The 17,421-nt window shown below is 44.8% G+C and overlaps 1 protein-coding gene across 10 annotated transcripts in view; it reads right to left on the reverse strand.

The window, feature by feature from the left end:
• Positions 1-17,141, reverse strand: part of LOC125537029 (pentatricopeptide repeat-containing protein At2g41720) — a 30,667-nt gene extending 13,526 nt beyond the window's left edge. For all 10 annotated transcript variants that reach the window (XM_048700316.1, XM_048700323.1, XM_048700314.1 and 7 more), the window contains exons 1-7: positions 16,672-17,141; positions 15,248-15,420; positions 12,382-12,487; positions 4,896-6,005; positions 4,718-4,823; positions 4,440-4,644; positions 1,069-1,201 (exon numbers count right to left, since the gene is read on the reverse strand). In XM_048700316.1, coding sequence (XP_048556273.1) covers positions 1,069-1,201; positions 4,440-4,644; positions 4,718-4,823; positions 4,896-6,005; positions 12,382-12,487; positions 15,248-15,420; positions 16,672-17,082 — 2,244 coding nt within the window. In that variant the 5' untranslated portion in view covers positions 17,083-17,141. The remainder of the gene's footprint in view (positions 1-1,068; positions 1,202-4,439; positions 4,645-4,717; positions 4,824-4,895; positions 6,006-12,381; positions 12,488-15,247; positions 15,421-16,671) is intronic.
• Positions 17,142-17,421: the final 280 nt, after the last annotated feature.

The following is a 17,421-nucleotide window of genomic DNA, read 5'->3' on the forward strand; positions in this document are numbered from 1 at the left end:
GCATGCCTCAAAATTCATTGATCCGGTCGGCACGCCAACCCCTCTAGGATTCGTGCATCGGCCCGGACATGCGCTACTTTACGGCCCAGGCCTACGAGGGGCTACTGCTGGGGAAGGTTCACTGTGCTACTTGGACTCAACGTCTTACTAGACTTTGCGGAAAACCTTATAACCTCTCGAGATCGCCACCAACTTGACACCCCGCGGAATTGCTACCAACCAGAGACCCAATAGGATTTCCACCAAGTTAATACCTTGAGGAATGCCACCAGCTCGGTGCCTCGGGAAAACTACATCTTCAGCACCAAGTGGGATCCACGCATATTCTCAGGATATTACGGAAGTAAAAGGCCAACCCGCCCTCAGGTACATCAATTCATCTAGGGTTAGGATTGTAAATAGCTGAGCGTAGATGTAACTTCATGTACCAGCTCCACTACCCCTCCCCCCTCACAAATTTTTGACAAGGTTGGCTTGGGCTCAAACCAAACACAACAGACTTCAAGGGGAAAGATTGATATATGGATCCAGCAAGCCATTATGCGCAAGCAGTCCATTCTTTTTAAACGAGGAGCCATGCTGTCTAAATTGATCATGGTAAGGACAAAAACACTAAGTGATAGTGCATTAAAAAAATATTGCTAGGTGTCTATAGCATAACTAGCAACGACAAACATGTTCAGAATGTCATATCTAACCCTCTCTAAGCTTGAGTTGATGGATGAAATGGTCAAGCACATATAATTTGAATCCAAGAGATTTTAGGTTCAAAACCCAGTACATGCAATAAATAATTGTGATCTGCCTCTACTTCCGATGCACACATATCTCCAACCCAGTTCATACGCGAGGGGGGTGTTTGAGTATAATGCCTGACCGTCTCCCTAAGCTTAGGCTTTTTGGGTGAACTGGTTGGTACAACTTCCGCTTCATATACAGAACAACATAACAAATTGATGGTCTACGAAAACAGATAATGCTTAAGTATCTACATCAATTGCATAGAAGAAGTTGGAAATAACAAAAGTACGTTCTGTATGAAAGCTATGTTACGCAGACCAATTGTACCTTCATCATACTCTCTGTCTTCCCACATTTTCCAAGAAAATTCAGAAGATGGTTTAGCTTCCCAACAGAAATGGATGGGAGAGAGGAATCCAAATGTTCAATTATTTCACTTGCAGTTCTCCAGTCCCGTAGCCTGTTATGGGGAAGCAAAATGTCGATAAGTAACCAAGCGACACAAATGAACATTGACCTATTCAATACATCAAGGGCGGTTCTATGCAGCTATTACAAAAACTGAACAAACACAATTTAGATGGCATCTCAACCACAAGAAAGCTCTATGCTGCTATCCCAATAAATATTCAACTTTATTATGTTTCTATTTATTAACCATGGTGTGTATATTCGGCATGGTTGCCTCAGAAGACAGCAGACCTAGTTGCAAGTGACTCGAACGATAACCTGATAAATAGACATGGTAATCTAAAAGTCTAGTAATATAAGATATATGGACTAATTTTCTGTACTCCTGGGAGTACGTACTCCCACATTCAATGTACCTCATATGCATCTATTATACCTCTATCATTCTAAATATACCATAGTATACCTCATCATTCTACATATACCATAGTAATCACTGTAAGATACCCCAGTACAAGTAGTACAAAAAATTGTCACTTAGGTCCCTAGTTTTTGCAATATAACAGTCCTACATACAAAAAAGCTGCCATATGTAAACTACATAAAATATATGGACTTGGCAATTAGTTTCATAAAACTCACTTAGGTATCTAGTAATTATTAGCAAAATATGTCAAAAATAATTAAGAGCTTTAATCGGTTTATCTGTGTGATGTATGAGGAGCAGTACATACTTCCAGGAGTACAAAACCATTTTATGTTTCCGTAGGGAAAATACATCCTACAACCGGGTCTAGTTACACCCACGTCTCAACTACCACGGGGTAGTATATGTACTACTCCCTTCGTCCCACAGTGTAAGACGTTTTTGCAAGCTACATTGTGGGACGGAGGGAGTACTTTATTACTTTTAGTACGATCATATACTCACTCCGTTCCTAAATATAAGTCTTTGTAGAGATTCCACTATGAACCACATAAGGATGTATATAGATGCATTTTAGAGTGTAGATTCACTCAATTTGCTCCGCATGTAGTCCAGAGTGGAATTTCTACAAAGACTATTAGGAACGGAGGGAGTACTATATCTAAGATTCCAATGCAAGCTACATGTTCTTTTTTAGCGCTCCTAAGCCAGATTAACCAAAATTATTAAACCACCCTCCATTCTACACCTGCACACGGGGGCACGGACGTAATTCTAGGCATATAAGCACCCTCCGCGCTAGGGTTTCCTCTCTCTCCCTACAAAGCCCCTGCCGCCGCCATGCACCATGCTTTAAACCCTCCCCCTCTCCCTCTCCTCTCCCTCGCCGCCGCACCCCAGATCCCGCAGCCATGGTGAGTTCCCCTCCGCTTTGTCAATTGTTCCAAATCCTTTGGGTTGCTCAGGTTCCTGGTGTTCTGACGGTGCGGTGTTGTTTGTGTTTTGGTGCTCGCAGTCGATGGAGAAGAAGTAGCTAAACCCCATGCGGGAGATCAAGGTGCAGAAGCTCGTCCCCAACATCTCTGTCGGCGAGAGCGGAGATCGCCTCACCCGCGCCTCCAAGGTATACATTTGCCTGTCTATTTGCCCTCTCGCTCGCCTCATTGATGCGCTGGCGCGTGTGTTTCAGATTACAAACAAGTCCATAGTTTTTAGTATATATTTAAAATACGTTCATATTTGTATGTAAAAAGGAGTACACTAAAAATATGTCCTTCTGAGGTACCACTTGCCCATCAAGGCTAACTTCCTCCTCCTCGTGCCTAGTAATACTGAAACCGCACCTCATGTACTCAGCTTTAGATCTACCAAGACTAAACCCTTTCTATTCTAAAGTTCGTCTCCACATCTCTAACTTTCTATTAACCCTCGTTCGACTAGCACCACATCATCCGCAAAGAGCATACACCATGGGATATCTCCTAGTATATCCCTTGTGACCTCATCCATCACCAAAGCAAAAAAGATAATGGCTCAAAGCTGACCCTTGGTGCAATCCTATTTTAACTGGAAAGTCACCAGTGTCACCATCACTTGTTCGAACATTTCTTTAGCAGCAAATAAAAAATACCATGCATGGCAACGTTCCATGTTGAGAGACATAATAGGAGAGAGAAATCAGAAATCAATGCGTCATGAATAATTATCTTGTGTTTCTTTCCATGTTTCATGGATGGAAGGTACATGATACCCATTAGGAATAGAGAAGGAACTATTTGTAATTAGGAGGGTTTGCACATTCATATTTTGACTGAGTTACAAACATGTACGCATGGGTATCTCAGGATGTGTATATTTTCATTAGGTATAATACCTCAGAGTGTATATATTTTGATTAGGTATAACACGAACACTAAATATTTTCGTTAGGTATAATACCCACTAATTGGTATCGCGGTCTAATAACACGTACAAGTGGGTATCTCGGGTATGTGTATACCAAAAAATGTTATTATTGTGTCGTCCTAAATTGGTAACACGTACATGTGGGTATCTCAGATTCAAATAGACAAGAATGGTTCAAAATCCAACATAACTAATAATGTTATTTGATTAGGAACCAAATCTCAGATGTTTGATGCTATCTCATACATGGATAGAATTGCATGCAAACAAATTAGGAAACTAATCAAGAGTGATGCACGCCACTTGCAACCAAATGCCATAACGGGTTGGACCCGAACAAGCTGCCCATGCGCCTAGGTGCCCCAGATATTTTACATACAACCGGTGATAGTTACACTCAAGTGAGATTCGTATGTTGTACTCCCTCCGTAAAGAAATATAAGAGCGTTTAGTTCACTATGGAGGGAGTATGTAGTATCTGTCAAACTGGGGAGTATGTAGGCATAGTATGTACTTCCTCCGTTCACAAATGTAAGATGTTTTGGATATTTTAATATGGACTACATACGGACTGGAATGAGCAAACAAACAAACTAAAACGTGTCTATATACATCCGATTCAGATAAAAGTTAAAACATATATTTATGAATGGAGGTAGTATATAAGAATATTTCGGTAGTATACCACTTTTTAGGTAGTATGAACTGTTATTTTAGTATATTGTTAATATGTACATATATAAATATGAAAGTATTTTCAAAATATACTAAAAACTATGGACTCACATGCAAAAAAAAATCATGCAGGTCGCTGGAAAATCTAAGATATAGTATATGAACATACTTAAAATGATAAAGTAACAACCACCGGTGTTACCGTAGTAACCTTGTTCAGATCATAACAGCGTAATTACCAATTCATGCTTGTTCAACTTAAGAGAGTGGATAGACATACATGCTGCATGAAGCTATTATTTCAAAATAAGCTTTTTGGTTCAATTCGATGGATTGATCGTGCATGAATTTCATCAACTGAAGGACCCTTTCATGTTGATTTCCTTTATTCAATGCTTCCATGAGGGATGAGCATATAATGGCATCTGGCAGTATGGCATTTCCTTCCATCTCTTTGAATAGGTCCCACACACTCGTCCAACTCCCTTATGATCCATAAGAAAAACATGATCAGTGAAAAAATGTTATCTCAACCTAAGACTTTTAAGAGGATCTTACCATGATCAATATAGGCTTGAATCATAGCAGTATATGTTAGAACATCAGGGAAGCAGCCAGATGTTTTCATATAACTAAAAGTAGATTCCGCTTCAGCTAGTTTGTCCTGAGTGGGAACCATCGTTAGCATATCAACTTTCCACAGAAAACTAGACAGCTAATGAAAATCAACACTTGCCTGTTTGACATATGAACAAATCAAGGATGAGTAAACCTCCTTGGTTAAAGGAATTCGCAAGTCCACCATGTCTTCAAAAAATTTCAGAGATTCTGCATATTTTCCCAATTTACACAATCCACTGATGAGTATATTATAAGTTACAGCATTTGGATTCACATTGCTCGCCATCATTGTGGCATAGAACTCCAAAGCTTTCTCATAATCTCCAAAACTTAAATAGGTTCCAATGCCCGAGTTGTACGCAACAATATTAAGTTCAATCCCTCGAAATTTTGCTTCTTCAAGAACTGTGTCAATTTTTGTTGTCTCCCTGCAGCGGCCACAGGCAGTCAACAGAGTACTTATTGAAACAACGTCTGGTGGAATGCCATCCTTCTCCATTTCATGCAGTAAGCTAATGGCCTCCTTGAACATTCCAGCAGATCCATAAGCATCAATTAGTGCATTATAACTGACTTTGTTTGGCTTGCATGAGTTCTTTCTCATCTCGTTAAAAACCTCCCTAGCTTTTTCAGGCTGTGCTGACCTACCATAGGCATTCAGTAAAGTGGTATAGGAAACTACATCAGGTCGCAGACCATTTTGTTTCAGTAACTTGAAAAATCCCAAGGCCTCAATGTGCATCCCATGTGAGGCATAAGCACCCAAAAGTGCATTATATGATACAATATTAGGTTTAACTCCTTCAGCAACCATCATATCAAAGACTGCCTTGCAATTTTTCACTTGCCCACAAACATAATAAGAATGCATTATGCTAGTGTACGTAACAACATCTGGAGGACACTGTGCTCTTTTCTCCCTCATCGAGTTTAACAAATCGACAGCATCTCCGTGCTGTCCGGCTTTTACAAGGCAATGGATGACAATATTCAAAGTGAAAGTATCAGGGGCAATATTTGCTCCTTTCATCATTTCAAAGTAACCTATGGCTTCCGAATACTGAGAGCCATTCTTGAAAGCAGATAATACAATGTTGTGTGTAACCAAGTCTGGCCCTACACCATTTCTTATCATCTTCTTACAAAGCTCTAAAGCCTTTTTCCAGTTACCAGCAGCACCACATGCATTTATGACATTATTATATGTAGCTCGGCTAGGAGGTATCTGCAGGACAAACACAGAAAGTAAACTAATAACACAACTATGACAACCAACAATGGTACAAGTATCTGAGCGTTGATAATATTTACAGAAATGTTATTTGCCAAAGTGGTTGCTGGAGCAAACTACAGACTGCATTATATAGAAAATCAAGATATTATTTGCTAGTGGTGCAATGAACTACTGCAGATATTTTCGCACCTATTGCTAAGAGGCAAGAATTGGTAAAAATATTAGTACTTCCTCGGACAGGAAGAAAGTTAAGCATAACATCCATAATTCTGGAAAAATACAAGTGTTTTCTGTTAGTTATATATATATAGCCATGTAACCTTCGTATTTACCCTATTGTATAAGGGGTTTCCTGCATATATTCCACACCTGTACATGTATATATACTGGCCTATGGCCACCTGGAAATACAAGTTGCATATTCCTATCATGGTATTAGAGCTAGGTCAATTTTATAGCACGCGCAACTCCTGCTGTTGATCCACCTCCGACGCGACGCCTCCATCCTTGGCTGTGCTGACTCTCCGTGGTGGCCAAATCCTCAGGCTGCTACTGGTTTTTTCTGCCTCCCACCCCGATCGAGACTTCCGCTATCGCCCAGATCGATCTGCTCGACCCGCCCTCGTCCGCCTGTCTCGTGAGGCCCGCCGCCGCCTGATAGCCACCACCCCCGATCGGAGACTCCCGCCGTCGCCCCTGATCGCTCGGCCCGACCGCCCTCGATCGATTTCACTGCCCAGATCAAGCAGAGAAGGTCACGCGCTGCTGCCGATTTCTGGATCGTCCTCTGCTTCCGATCGAGACTCCCGCCTCAGTCACCACCCGTTTTGGTCTTCGCTGCATCATTGGTGCTAGAAGTGGTCTTCGCCAGCGTGGACTTGGTCTCCGCTGCTCGCCCTCGCTACATCATTGGTGCTGGAAGTGGTCTTCGCCCGCGAGGATTTGGTCTCCGCTGCTCGCCCACGTGGACTTGGTCTCCGCTTCTGCTAGCCGCGCGTGTGCGTTCACTGTTCAGTTTTCCGTCTGCTTCCGTTGAAAAAAAAAGGGTACTATGTCTACATCTACGGGCTATGTCGCAGTTCCTCGTTTTCTGGTGATTTTTGATGGCACTAACTTCATCGAGTTCGTTGGCTTCATGCGCATTCACATGCGTAGCCTTCGTCTTTGGGGCGTTCTTTCTGGCGAGGTCCCTAGTCCGCCGTGTCCAGTTCCTCACGTGGCTCCTACTCCACCGACGCCACCGGTTCTTGCTGCCAACGCTGATCAGGCTGCAAAGGATGCAGCTAAGCTGGCTGATGACGCTGCCATTCTTGCTTATGATGAGCAGGTTCAGACCTATGAGGACGCACTTCAGACTTATCATGCAGCTCTGTCTGCTTACACTCAGTGGCTTGATGATGATGCTCGTGCCGCAGCTGTTTTGACTGCTAGTGTTATGCCTCAGTTTGCCTCTGAGTTTCTCGGCCTCTCTACTGTATTTGAGATGTGGACTCGGCTTTGTCAGCGCTATCAGCCCTCTGGTGATGCCTTATACCTGTCTGTGGTTCGTCAGGAGCATGCTCTTCAGCAGGGTGACTCCACTATTGATGAGTTCTATGCACAGAGTTCTGCTATCTGGCGTCAGCTTGATTCTCTCCGCACTGCTGGTTGTCGTACTTGTCAGTGTTGCCAGGCTGTGCGGGCTGATTTGGAGTTTCATCGTGTCTACGAGCTCTTGTCTCGACTCCGTAAGGAGTTTGAGCCCCGACGCGCTCAGTTGTTTGCTCGTGGTCGTATCTCCCTCATGGAGGCGCTTTCAGAGATCCGTGCTGAGGAGACTCGCCTCCGTGGCGCTGGTTTACTTGAGGTTCCCTCTGTGCTCGCTACTCGAGTTCCTGCTATGCCTGCTGCACCGACTCCTTCCCACTCGAGTGCTCCGCCGCTCTTGCCTACTCCTACGGGCGGCCAAGGTCGGTCTCGTCCTCACTGTGGCTACTGTAAGATGGATGGTCATGTTGAGTCTCAGTGCTTCCAGAAGAAGAAACACCTACGTAAGGCGCGATCATCAGCTTCAGGGACTTCTTCTACTTCGACATCTTCAGCCACCGCCTTGACTGAGCAGGATATTCTGCGACTTAAGCATCTGCTTGCCGCTTCAGGTTCTCCTTCGACGAGTACTGCAGGTTCTGTGATTGATGCTTCCTGCACTGAGCAACCACCCTCTACACAGTCAGGTACATCCTCGTGGGTTCTGGACTCCGGAGCTTCTTTTCATATGTCTTCTCATTCTTCAAATTTGTCCTCTCTTAAATCGCTTGATTTTCCTGTTCATGTACTCACTGCTAATGGTACTCCTCTTTCTGTTGCTAGTCGAGGCAATCTTAGCACACCTTCTTACTTTGTTCCTGATGTTGCTCATGTTCCTCAACTTAATATTGAGCATTGGAAGCTATTTAAGTTTTGGAGATTATGAGAAAGCTTTGGAGTTCTACGCCACAATGATGGCGAGCAATGTGAATCCAGATGCTGTAACTTATAATATACTCATCAGTGGATTGTGTAAATTGGGAAAATATGCAGAATCTCTGAAACTTTTTGAAGACATGGACTTGCGAATTCCTTTAACCAAGGAGGTTTACTCATCCTTGATTTGTTCATATGTCAAACAGGCAAGTGTTGATTTTCATTAGCTGTCTAGTTGCTCATGTTCCTCAACTTAACATGAATCTTTTTTCTGCCGGTCAACTTACTGATTCTGGTTGTCGCGTCCACCTTGACGTTGACTCTTATTCTGTTCAGGATCGTCGAACACACACTTTGGTTGGGCTGGCCCTCGCCGCCGTAACCCTCAGGTTCTTTGGGAGCTAGACTGGCTTCATGTTCCTTCCGCTGCCACCACTATCGCCAGTCCATCCGCTTGTGTCGCTTCAGCTACCGGCTCCTTCCAGCAGTGGCATCATCGACTTGGTCATCTTTGTGGGTCTCGCTTGTCGTCATTAGTTCATCGAGGTCTTCTGGGGTCTGTCTCAGGAGATGTCTCTTTAGAGTGTCAGGGCTGTAGACTAGGAAAACAGATTTAGTTACCTTACCCTACTAGTGAGTCGGTGTCTCAGCGCCCTTTTGATTTGGTCCATTCTGATGTATGGGGTCCGGCTCCCTTCGCTTCATAAGGGGGCCATCCATACTATATTTATTTTCATAGATGATTTCTCTCGTTACACTTGGCTTTATTTTATGACTTCTCGCAGTGAGGTTCTTTCCATCTATAAGCGTTTTGCTGCCATGGTTCACACTCAGTTCTCTTCACCTATTCGTGTGTTCCGTGCTGACTCCGCTGGCGAGTATATTTCCAAGATGTTGCATGGTGTTCTTGCTGAGTAGGGCACTCTTCCTCAGTTCTCTTGTCCTGGTGCTCATGCTCAGAATGGCGTGGCTGAGCAAACGCATCACCACCTTCTTGAGACGGCTCGTGCGTTAATGATCGTCGCTTCTCTTCCACCTCATTTTTGGGCCGAGGCTATATTCACCTTCACCTATCTCATCAACCTTCAGTCGTCTGCTGCTCTCCAGGGTGGTGTTCCTTTCGAGCGTCTCTTTGATCGTTCTCCTGATTATTCGACGCTTCGCTTGTTTGGTTGTGTTTGCTATGTTCTTGCCCCTCGGGAACGCACCAAACTGACCGCTCAGTCTGTTGAGTGTGTTTTCTTAGGCTATAGTGATAAGCATAAGGGCTATCGTTGTTGGGATCCTATCGGTCGTCGGATGTGTATTTCTCGGGATGTGACTTTTGATGAGTCTCGTCCCTTCTACCCGCGTCCATCTTCCTCGACCTTTTCTGTGGAGGATATCTCTTTCCTCACTTTTCCCGACACACCTATCACTCCAGTTGAGCCCTTGTCTCTCCGTCCTGCTCACTCTACTTCTCCACCTCTTGCTGATTTGCCGCCACCATCTCCCACGGTTTCCTCACCTCGCATGTCACCAGATTCTGCACCTTCATCCCCGGTGATTTCTTCGTCTCCACCTCCTGATTCTACCTCGGCTATTCCTCCTCGTATTCTTCCATCTTTGCCTCAGTATTACACTCGTCGTTCACGTAATGTGGATGTGTCTGCTGACGTGTCGTCCTCCTCGTCTCAGCCTACCTATGGCTTGCGTCCTCGTCCGCTTCCGCCTGTTGATCGCCTTGGTTTTTCCACAGCTGGTGTTGTTGTTCTTGAGCCGACTTCTTATCGTGAGGCTGTTGTTCATCCTAAATGGCAGTTTGCGATGGCAGAGGAGATTGCTGCTCTTGAACGCACTGGTAAATGGGATCTTGTTTCTCTTCCTCCAGGTGTACGTCCCATTACTTGTAAGTGGGTCTACAAGGTTAAGACTCGCTCCGATGGTTCTCTTGAGCATTACAAAGCTCGTCTTGTGGCTCGTGTTTTTCAGCAGGAGCATGGTCGTGATTATGATGAGACATTTGCTCCTGTGGCCCATATGACCACTATCCGCACACTTCTTGCCGTGGCCTCTGCACGCCACTGGTCTGTATCTCAGCTTGATGTTAAGAATGCCTTTCTTAACAGTGAGCTGCGTGAGGAGGTATACATGCAGCCACCAACTGGGTATTCTGTTCCTAATGGCATGGTATGTCATCTTCGTCGCTCTCTCTATGGCCTTAAGCAAGCCCCCCGCGCCTGGTTTGAGTGTTTTGCCTCTGTGGTGACTGCCGCTGGTTTTTCAGCGAGTGCTCATGATCCAGCATTGTTTGCCCACCTTTCTCCTCGTGGTCGGACTCTTCTTCTTCTCTATGTTGATGACATGATCATCACTGGCGACGACCCCGAGTATATTGCCTTTGTAAAGGCCCGTCTTAGTGAGCAGTTTCTTATGTCCGATCTTGGACCTCTTCGCTACTTTCTTGGGATTGAAGTCTCTTCTACCTCTGATGGCTTTTTTATATCCCAGGAAAAGTATATACAGGATCTTCTTGTTCGTGCTGCTCTTACCGATGAGCGCATTGTTGAGACTCCAATGGAGCTCAATGTTCACCTCCGTGATACTGATGGTGACCCCTTGCCTGACCCGACGCGTTATCGTCATCTTGTTGGGAGTCTTGTCTATCTAGCTGTCACTCGTCCGGATATCTCTTATCCGGTTCATATTCTGAGTCAGTTTGTCTCCGCTCCCACTTCGGTTCACTATAGTCACCTCCTTCGTGTTCTCCGATATCTTTGGGGCACGATGTCTCACCGTCTATTCTTTCCTCGCTCCAGTTCTTTACAACTTCAGGCCTATTCGGATGCTACGTGGGCTAGTGATCCCTCCGATCGCCGTTCACTTTCTGCTTACTATGTTTTTCTTGGTGGTTCTCTCATTGCCTGGAAGACGAAGAAACAGACTGCAGTTTTCCATTCGAGTGCAGAGGCTGAGTTACGAGCTATGGCTCTTTTGACGGCAGAGGTGACTTGGTTACGGTGGTTACTTCAGGATTTTGATGATTCTGTTACTACACCTACTCCGCTCTTGTCTGACAGTACAGGTGCTATTAGCATTGCGCGTGATCCTGTGAAGCATGAGCTCACGAAGCATATTGGTGTTGATGCTTTCTATGTGCGCGCTGGTATGCAGGATCAGGTTATTGCTCTTCAGTATGTGCCTTCCGAGTTACAGTTGGCGGATTTTCTGACGAAGGCCCAAACTAGAGCGCAGCATGGCTTCTATCTCTCCAAACTCAGTGTTGTTAATCCACCATGAGTTTGAGGGGGGTGTTAGAGCTATATTATAGCCATGTAACCTTCGTATTTACCCTATTGTATAAGGGGTTTCCTGCATATATTCCACACCTGTACATATATATATACTGGTCTATGGTCACCTGGAAATACAAGTTGCATATTCCTATCATTTTCTAAGTGGGCCAGTAATGAAATTCAAGAAATATGAGGCAGCGCTGCAAGCCAACATAAAATAGAGATAACACCCATCATTACCAAACTAAACAGCAATATAATTCACAGCCAATACTAAGGATATATGTGGATTAGTAGTGCTATGATGGTTTTAATCTGGTAGGCCAAGGGTCAACTATGGATACTCTAAGAGACTGTAAACCAAAACTAATGTGGTAGTACTAATCTACATATATGCTTAACAATTATGGCTTTGTTGGAGACTAGAGGGAATTCTATACCAAAACTCAGTATCCATCTATAGTACTGGTGCCACCCAGGCAATATTATAAGTGGACAAGGCCCATACCTCTGTCACTTTCTTTAAGGAGAGTAATAGCATACTTTGGAATGTACAACCCTAAACAACTATATAAATCACATATAACCAGTCATATTCAAGAAAACAAAGCAATTAGAACACAATGATTATTTCAACGAACAATACTGACAGCTGCACGAAGCATATCATCCATAATGTTGATGGCCCAGCGCCATAGACCAGCCCGAGCATGAGCATTGATCAAAGAGTTGTATATATCAGCATCTGGCTTGCACCTATAAATATTGGTTATGTAAAAAAAATCATAGACTAAACTGATGATGTAGAAGAGGCCCCCACTTCCTATCTCATTTGTGCAAGACAGACCATTATAAGGCAGCTATAACCTACATATTACTGGAGATAAATCATATTGGTGCATATGATAATAGTACAGCTTTTCAAACTGCCAAGTTGGCTATTCCAGTAAAGGCATTAGTAATGTGTGGTAGAAAGGCAAATATGTAACAATATAAAATATGCCTTTGGCAGAAAAATAAGTGGATACGCTTCATAAAACAGACGAGTTCATAATTTCGGCAAGCAGCCAACAAGGCTATTAAGGAGTAATGGTATTGGTCTAGGACTCCTTATTAGGCCATGGTATCATGAGCCCAGGTTTAGGGATTTTTTCGCGTGCCGCAGCTCACGCTCTTGATGGACTTTTTTGGTTTCCTCTTCTGATCGATATCGTGCACCGGCCGTCGCCAATGCTGGCCAGATCGATCTCCGTATCGATATGCCCACGATCCAGCCATCCCATGCTCGATCATCTAGTCTAGATCAACAGAAGCCACCCCGTCCAGATCAATCGCAGTCGTACAGGAGTTCACCACCCCGCCGCCCTAGGAGAACAACTATGCTGTCGGCACGCCCCGCCTGCTTCGCCTCACACCGGCTTCACCGCTGCCCGCCGGCCGGAACTCCAGCAACCTCGACCGTCCGCCTGCAGTCCCTGGCCACCGTCTTCCCGGCGCAGATGCCTCCCTGGTCATGACGCACCTCTCCGACAGAGGACAACATGCAGGCTGCTTCTCTATTGCCTCGCACGTGGTTCTCCCTTCACTACTTGTGCATTGCTTGCATGGCTGCTACTGACCCGCGTGCGGGATGCTTGCCGCTTCGCGTGTTGGCTCTTCCTTGCAGCGGCTTGCTTTGCACGCTACTGGTTGTTGTATGCTCAGCGTGTGGCTCTTCCCTGCTCTAGCTGGTGCGCTAGATGCTTGATGTTGCGGCCTTATGTGCTCCTTAGCTTCAACTCTTCTAAAAAACGAAAAAATAAGTTTACAATGTCGTTTGTCTCTAGTGATTCCTCAGCGATGGTCATTTCGTCAACTCCATCTCCCACATGCACCTACCTTCCGTCCGTGTTGCATGTTCATCCGCTAGTTGTTATTCCACGCTGCTGCTCACCGGCATCTCACTTGTGTTGAAGTGTATATGTGGATTGCGGATTGCCTAGCCCTTTCTATCAGTTCGGACTTTTGGTTGCATTGGCTAATGCATGAAGCTTAACATGGTATCAGAGCCTAAGGTCCTGGCTTTTGCAATTTATTCAAAAATTGCTGCTGTCGCCCTCTGTGCACATGTATAGGCCTCTTGGGCCATACTCCTACCTCTGAATCTATTCACGTGTTGACTTCCCGCTCACATGTGAGAGGGGGTGTTGAAGTGTATATGTGGATTGCCTAGCCCTTTCTATCAGTTCGAACTTTTAGTTGTGTTGGCTAGCGCATGAAGCTCAACAACCTGCAAGGCCTCCTCCACAGACTCTCCTGCATACACGATGGCTCTTGAATCTATGTTGTCAAAGGCGTGGATCTCATACTTAGCCCATTAGAGATAATTATTTAGTTAGGAAAGAGTATTTAGTTAGGAAAGAGATTGGTTCAGTTAGGAAGATTAAGATATGGTTTGTTAGGAAAGTCGAGATTCTATTCTTAGGCATCAAGTTGAGTCTTCCCTATAAAAGGGACACCGCGTACCTCATAAGGATTATGAAATAGTAGATAAGAATAAACTAGTAAAGATCTAATCCCTGAATAAACTAGTAAAGATCTAATCCATGTCACCGACCTTCTCTCCCTCTCATCCCTGGCACCATGGCTGGCCAACCTTCACTCCTCAGAGTTGTACCCCTAACCATGTCACATTCATCGGTCTTAGGGCCGGTCCCAATCCTAGAACATGATATATGTTTTGTGTATGTGCTTCCTAGCTTCTAGTTCTCCATATTTTCTGCTGCGTCCACCAAATCCGTTGATATTTTTTGTTTCTCATGCCATGTAAGTCCATCAAACCTTTATATGTCAGCATCTTTTTCTGGTTCTAGTCCTTTCTATACAGCTTTTCTGGCCTTTTTCGGTCCTTGTTGTTTTCTATAGGATTTTCGTGGCCTCTTTTTGCATTGTCGATTTACGCCCATTCTCTTGCTGCCGAGTTTCTCTAGCCGCTGATTTTCTTGGACTATGACTTTGTGCACAATGCTTCTTTCTCTTGATGTGACATCTTCTTTCGACAACCCATCTTCTCTTGATACTTATTTTGTATCTTCTACTGATGCGGTGTCTTCTGTTGATGCACCATCTTCTCTTATCCCCTTTAGCTTAACTCAACAAGCTTTCAAGACTCTCCATGCTACAACGATACTCTCAAGACGCGGATTTTGGATTACCATTTTTTTCTAGTGTTACACTTCTTCAAATGCAAAGCTATTGCATATGCTTTGTCATTGAGGTGTTAAGGAGTATTAGTATTGGTCTAGGAGTATTGGTATTGCTGTAGGAGTCTTTATTAGGCTATATTTGCCCCATGGGCCTTGCAATACAATCAAGTTGCATCCATAACAGAGGCAACCAAGGCCAAATATGTTCTATAGTCTGTATGTAGACTCATGAACACAGATAACATGAGGACTATTATGGCTTATTGACTTTTTGGTGAAAACCGAGGGTAGCTAAATGAAATCTGAAGTCTCAAGTTAATATTATTCATACCGCCATTCTTGCATCTCAAAGAACAGGCCACGTGCTTGATCAACCTGGTTGTGTCTGGCATGTAACCGTATCATCATACCATAAATGTCATTACGGGCACAGTAGTTCTCCTGGTTTTTCATCCAGCAGAACACATATACAGCATGTTGCAAGGACCCAGAAAAGGCCATTTCCTACAAGTGATGTAGATCATGTAAGCACTTTATGTCAGTGGATTTACAAAGGTGGGAGGTTTATTAACAAAATGAGAAGTCTTGACATGTGACTTGTAGCTTCAGTAGCTAGAAGCTCATAAGGAGTACAGAAGCACATTCTCTAGTAAATAGCAATGTATATATTGGAGCAGAAAGATGGTAAGATGGTATATGAATTAAGTAATTAGAATTTTGGAATTACTGAAAAAAGCATTAAACAAAAATAATGCCATGAGAAACCTAATGATTACAAGGATCAAGCAAGAATCCTTAAAATCAATAATGCTCCCACAGTTTACTAGAACTAGCTAATACGTGCAAGATGACTAGAAACAATACAAGATCCGAATGCTTGAATCAAGCACGAAATCACAGGTGTTATAAAATATCCAGATGACTAGAATGTCTATCCAAAACAGAAATTGAGTTCATTCAGTTTCAACACTCCCATCTAGACATTTCGGAGACACTTTAATGGGCAACAGCTGCAAGACAAGACTGCAATAGTCGCAGAATAATCTTTCATTTGTTTTTTTGTTCATTTACTCCTATGATAAACCCAAATGGATGCCCAGTAAGGCAAAATTGACAAATTTGACCTATGGACAAAATCAAATCACAGAATGAACTGCCCGTGAAACTATTTCACACGGCTGACCTTTTTGTGTGACGCCCGACACGAAGGCGTCACACTACACTGTGCAACGCCTCGCAGATAGGCGCTACACGCCTGGCCAACGTCGCATCCATGTGATCCGAAAATTACTAAGTCAGTGTGCAACGCCTGAGAGCTAGGCGCCACACTATACAGTGTAGCGTCTAGCTTCTAGGCGTTGCACTAGTGGTTGCTCCATTTTGTAGTGCAACCACTAGTGCAGCGCCTGAGAGCTAGGCGCCACACTATACAGTGCAGCGCCTAGCTCGTAGGCTCTGCACAATGACTTAGCAATTTTTAGGCAGTTTGGGGTGCAACGTTGGCCAGGCGTGTAGCGCCTATCTGTGAGGCGTTGCACAATGTAGTGTGACGCCTTTGTGTCGGGCGTCTCACAAAAAGGTCAGCCGCGTGAAATAGTTTCACGAGCAGTTTATTCTGTGATTTGATTTCGTTCACAGGTCAAATTTGTTAAATTTACCGCCCAGTAACTCATTTCATCGAACACATAGAAAGCCGGTATGTGGGAGTCAGAGAGACTCATTGCATCGAACACATAAATTGCAGAGGTGTCTTACACGAATAAGGAGAGGGAAGTTACGGCAGGCGAAGCGCCCGGCCCAGCAGTTGAGCACGGCGTCGACGGCATGGGTGTCGGCCCGCGGGAGCGCGAGCACGCGCGCGGCGACCTGGGACACCTTGCAGTCCCGCTGCCACCGGCTCCCCTCCACGCGGAGGCGGTGCCGCGCGGGGAGCGCGTCGGCACCTACGCCGTCCACCTCGACCCGGACTGTGCGGCGGCCGCGGTCGTAGTCGACGGAGACGGAGGGCCGCCGCTTGGCCCACAGCGGCGGCCCAGGCGACCTCGGTGACCGCCTAGGCGGCGGGCGGACGACGCGCGGAGGCGCCTTCGGGTTCGGTGACGCCGGCGGACGGGGGGTGGCCGAAGACATTGCTGCAGTTGGTGGCAAAGCTCGACCGTTGTGCATGTGAGAGATTTCTGCGGATAAGGAATCTGATGTTTCTCGGCGACGATCTCCACTGGAAAATGTTAGAGATATATTTGGGTCAGGTGTACTCCTTCCCGAAATTTAAACCTATAAAAGCGTCTAGTAGAACCCTCAAACCCTTAAATTCTCACTAGCATTTTAAGGATCCAAAAATAATTTTTTTGTGCATTTTCACAGGTTAAAAAACAGAAGCAAAGATTAAAACCCTCAAACTCAACCCTTATAACGGAATATTCCTCATAAACGACGTTGTCATTGCGGGCATACCGTCGAGCACCTCGTGCACGACGGGGGGAAGGGCGGCGCGGGAGCGGAGGG

This window comes from Triticum urartu, chromosome 2 (assembly GCF_003073215.2).
Source record: "Triticum urartu cultivar G1812 chromosome 2, Tu2.1, whole genome shotgun sequence".
NCBI lineage: Eukaryota > Viridiplantae > Streptophyta > Magnoliopsida > Poales > Poaceae > Triticum > Triticum urartu.